Source organism: Chinchilla lanigera, unplaced genomic scaffold, assembly GCF_000276665.1.
Source record: "Chinchilla lanigera isolate Chin_1 unplaced genomic scaffold, ChiLan1.0 scaffold00011, whole genome shotgun sequence".
Taxonomy (NCBI): domain Eukaryota; kingdom Metazoa; phylum Chordata; class Mammalia; order Rodentia; family Chinchillidae; genus Chinchilla; species Chinchilla lanigera.
Genome location: NW_004955412.1, coordinates 19,553,938 through 19,558,925, shown reverse-complemented (window position 1 = coordinate 19,558,925; position 4,988 = coordinate 19,553,938). Strand labels below are relative to the sequence as shown.

Below are 4,988 nucleotides of genomic sequence, written 5' to 3'. Positions count from 1 at the left end.
CAAAGCCAGGGAGAGAAAAAAAAAAAAAAAAAAAAAAAAAAAAAAGAAACCAGCAAGAGCAGCTATGGGTGGTGTGTGTGTAGTCCTAGCTAACTGGAGGCTGAGTCAAGAAGTTCAGGGTCAACCTAGGCAACACAGTGAGACCACATCTCCATATAAAAAGAAAACCCATTTAGAGGTTATTTGGGGCTCTCACTGTATCTCACTAGTACATTGTGTTTAGCTCCAGCCAGCACCAAAAAAAAAAGAATGAAACTGGACTACAGTTGGAGACGTTCATATGAACTCAGGCTTATTTTAACATTTATACAGATGAATACACTGAGAAACAATCATGTATACACATGGTTTAGTATGTTTGTGCACCACCCTCAATACGTATCTGTATCCCTTTGTCCACGGAGAGGACCAAGAAGCAATGATACTCTAGTAGCAGAGAGCAAATCCAGCACCTAGATTTTAGTTTCTAACTTCCACTGTCCAGTAAAAGGAACTAGTCTCTTCGAGAAAAGGACTGCTTTAGCTGGGCAGAGAAAATATGAATCTGCATATTGTACCAGAAAGTAATGGGTCATGTCAAAGGGACGGACTGTCAACCTAAAACCATTCCTTATGGTCAAGTCTGTAACAATCTGAGCAATGAAGAACAGAGCACTGCTATTCAAAGTCTGGAATAAATGTAAATGAATCAGTGTAATAAATGATTGAATAAATAGATGAAGAAACAAGTCTTTCTTACAGAATTCCATTTATTATACACAGAAACTTCTTCCTTTCTTCTTTTTGAGGCAAGGTCTCGATGTGTAGTTTAGGGTGGCCATGAACTCTCTGAGATCTTCCTGCCTCAGCCTCCAAAGTGCTGGGATTACAAATATGCATCACTACACCCAGTTAGAAACTCTCTTCTACAGGAAATGGACCCACTCCCATCTGGGCTGCAAACCTACTTTATGGACTCGACATAGTTACTTGCTTCTAAAGAACAGATCTGGAAAGGGAAAATAAATACTTTTACAGTGGAAGCACCTATCAAACACTATCTTAACCAAGCAACGAAACTTGTATCATCAGTGATACTACATGGATACCCTATACCTCCTGATATGCCATTAGGGTGCCTCATCTCTGTGGGACTTTCTCAAATCTACTGTTCCAGACTAATCATGAGAGAAACACTAGATAAACCCAGACTGAGGCATACTCTTCACAATATCTAGATGAAAGATAAAGAATAGAAATTATCATAAATCAGAGGAGACTGAGAGATATGTAAACTTAAATGTAATGTGATGTCTTGCTTTGTATCCTGGGATTGAAAGTGATAAAAGGAAAAATTGGTGAAATTCAAGTAAATTGTACAGTTTAGGTAAGGGGGAAAATCAGACTCCGTCATAATCTTTCCTGGGAAATGTGATAAAATTACTTGTTTCTATAAGCTTCTTTGTCCTCCAGTGAATGAAGAGACATAATTGGTAATTTATCAAAAATTTAACATTCATATTTAACACACAGGCCTATGATATAAAGGAAAATATGTTTCTGCTTTAACATTGGTCCCATCTGAGTCTTCTTTTCTGAGTACTTCTGGAAGGGTAACAAAAATTTATTTTGACATTATTTTTCTTTTTGGATTTTATCACAAGCTAGTTTTCAGTTCCCCAACATGCACCAACTAGAACACTGATGGCAAACCTTTTAGAGCTTTCAGTGATACAAACAGCCTGCTTTGGTACATGTGCCATAGGTTCGACACCAACTTAGAAGATATGAAAACTACGGTAAGACAAAAACCCTCTTGAAATATTAAAAAACTGTGGCTCAAATCATCCAACATCCAAGGACTAAAGCCTTCTCCTTAATTCGATAATCTTAGTAAAGTAAAAGTTTCACATGAGAGATCCCTTGTGGGACTGTATAAACAGTCTGTCTACGAGACTGTAGTGAGATACTGGGTAAACTGTCTCACTACCAGATCTGGTGAGAAGGTTGAGAGATCTGACCTTCTGTAAGAGGAAAAGTGTCAACAGTATATGACGTTGAAAGGTCTTCAATATTTTACTGTTTGCCTGATGATGGAGTAAAGGGAGGAGGGAATTAATACCAAATACAGCAAAATCTGCTCAAAAACATTACATGTATTTTTTGAAATTTTGCTTTCTATTCATAATCCAATCTGAACCAACCAAGCAACCGACATACCAATCACAAAACCCTATCTAGTGAAAAAAAAGCTTACATCAATTTATCTTGCTTCTGGAATAAAATTAGTAACTTACTATTTAGAAACGAATGAGATATTTAGCGACAGAACAGATTACTATTCAGGCCTGTCACTATTCAGGGCTGCTCTGAAATACAGTACCAATGGGTAAGAGTTCTCAAACTGGAAAAAAAAATCCGCGTATGCTAAGCTATACTAACAAAGATTCCAGTTTGTATGAGTAGTTTTCTTGACACAGGGTCTCGCTATACAGTTCAGGTTGGCCTTGAACTCACTCTACAGCCCAGGCTGGTCTCGCACTCGCGGAGATCCTCCTGTCTCTGCTTCCTGGGTGCTGGGATTTACAGGCGTACACTACCATTTCGGGCTCACGAACATCTTTTCATGCTTACTAGAGGACTGGAATACTGATCCATAACGTCCACTTCCACCTAAACTTTCCCTCGGATTTAAACGAAGATTGTCAGGATCTGGCCAGGATAAAAAGCAAAGCCAACGTTCAAAGCGCACGTATCCTTAAACATTTGTTGACTTTCAAATTGTCCACCAGGAACCATACCACCTGGTACTTTCTGCCCTGATCTTTGGAGCTCTAAGTGGGCGTCATGGCGACAGCCGCCCGGCAACTCCGGGCTATAATTCCGCAACTTCTAAGTTGTAAAGAGACCCCGACGCGCAGACCAGACAAGAGGAGGGCCAGAAGGTCTTCAACCAGCCTCCTGTTCTCCACACCTCCAGGGGGTGCAGACCCGACTGTTCCTTCGAGTACCGAAGCCTGCTACGTCCTCGGACCCCCGCCAGCCTCCCGTAGCCCGTGTACCGCCTCGCCAGTCCCACGGTGCTCACCGTTCACCAGCGCCGGGGCCTTCTCCGCGAGGTTACGGACAAACTGGGCCATGGTCCTGGGGTGGAAGAGCGGTCGCTCCAACGGCCCGCTGAATGTCACCCCGGAAGGACCCACTGCAAGACCCCGTCTCCGTTCTAAGGTCAGGCCGCCCTTTTCTGCGCCGGACCCAGATATTCAAGTGTTTTGATATCTTTGTGGAAGCTAGCTGGTTATTCTATTTTATTTAGTCCAGAAGGAGAAAGGATATGGGAAAAGATGTGATTAGAGAGCGGGTGGGAAGCAATGGCGTTCCACATCGAAACAGGCATATCTTGGGGCAGCTACTCATGGAGCCCAGAATGACGACGAGGTAGGAAGTGCGCGTGCGCGCATGCTTTCCTGGGCGCAGACCTCCAGTCCTAAGCATAGGAACCTTCCACGGTTTCTGAGGGAAGGTGGCAAGTATTTGGAGGGAGGCATCGGTGAGACGCTCCTGAGCCAGCACATGCTTTGTAGAGGGAGAGGACCCAAGGCCTAATATATGAAGTTAAATGCAAATTAGGCATTATACAGGTTACCAGATTCAGTCCAGTTACTCCTCTCTTTGAGAGAGGGTGTCGCTATGCAGTTCAGATTGGCCTCGAAGGTACTATATAACGCCTCGAACTCGCGGCGTTCCTCCTGTCTCAGCCTCCCTACTACTGAGACTACAGAAGTGCGCCACCACGCCGGGCCTCAGTTCCTTTTTTTTTTTTTTTTTTTTGGTAATCGCATTCTCCCCAGCATCCTAAGTATTGGAATTCAATTCACGTAATTTCCTAACCTAGCCACAGGGAGCAATGCAGATGTGAGGAACAACACACATTTACTGAGGGTCTCCCATATGCCAGGTATTTGAAATTTAACGAAAGCCTGTGTGTTGGGTGCCATCCCCGAGACCTGTAAGTGTCCACATAGCTATGGAGTGGGACAGGTGGGATCTTAAGAGGTTGCAGCCTAAACGCAGAGGGTTAACACCAGTTCAGATAAGGCATGACGATGCTCTGGAAAGATCTAGGGATCTGTGAATTAATGTCTAAGAGAAGAGCTACATACTACAGAAGGTTGAAACTTTGTAGTATGACTGGAACAAAAGATGTAAGGAAGTGACATCCGATGAAAAGAACAGAACTATAAGGAATATATTGTGGAGAACCTTGAGCAGAAGAAAAACTGATAGAACGGTTCATAAGGCAGAAAGAAAAATTATAAGTGACGTCAAAGGTGCCAAGGGCTTTTCAACGAGAAACGCCTTAGATACTGCAGAGTCGTCAAAGACAGGAAAATTAATTTAGCTGGGCGTGGTGGCACACACCTGTAACCCCAGTACTTGGGCGGCTGAGACAGGATTGCTGCGAGTTCGAGGCCAGCCTGGGCTACAAAGTGAGCTCGAGGCCGGCTTGAACTGCATAGCGAGACTGTCTCAAACAGGCAAAAAAAAAAAAAAAAAAAGTTACTTCAGCAGTATATTAACTAGAGCAGTTTTGAAAATTTAGCACAGAGCCAAAGTCAATGTGAAGAAAGATGGCTGTAGAGGAATACAAGTCACAGAACAAAAAAGGCATGTGGAATTCAGGGAAAAATGGATAGAAAAGGGAAACAGGAGCTCTGAGGCACGAAAGGGGAAAGAATTAGCCTGGGGATGGTGACGCCTTTTCCACAGGTGGGTGATGGGAGAAAGGTTTGAAAGTGGAAATGTGTATCTTGCCAGTGAAGTAAAAGGCATTGCCATCTGTGTGGGAAGAGAAGAGTTTGAGGCAAGGTTAACGTTTGGAATAGCTGAAGTTAAGGATACACACAGAAGGGGTGTTGGGCAGTGTTGACCACAAATTTATGGTTACACCATTCTAATGATTGTGTTGTTTTCTTTTTTTTTTTTTTTTTTTTGGTAATCGCATTCTC

The 4,988-nt window shown here is 42.9% G+C and overlaps 1 protein-coding gene across 1 annotated transcript in view; it reads right to left on the bottom strand.

Moving 5' to 3' along the window:
• The window catches only part of Atp5l (ATP synthase, H+ transporting, mitochondrial Fo complex, subunit G), a 7,359-nt gene extending 4,169 nt beyond the window's left edge, over positions 1 to 3,190 (bottom strand). The window contains exon 1 of the mRNA XM_005378241.2: positions 3,068 to 3,190. Within this exon, the coding sequence (XP_005378298.1) occupies positions 3,068 to 3,119 (52 nt within the window). The 5' untranslated portion in view covers positions 3,120 to 3,190. The remainder of the gene's footprint in view (positions 1 to 3,067) is intronic.
• Between the last annotated feature and the right edge of the window lie 1,798 nt (positions 3,191 to 4,988).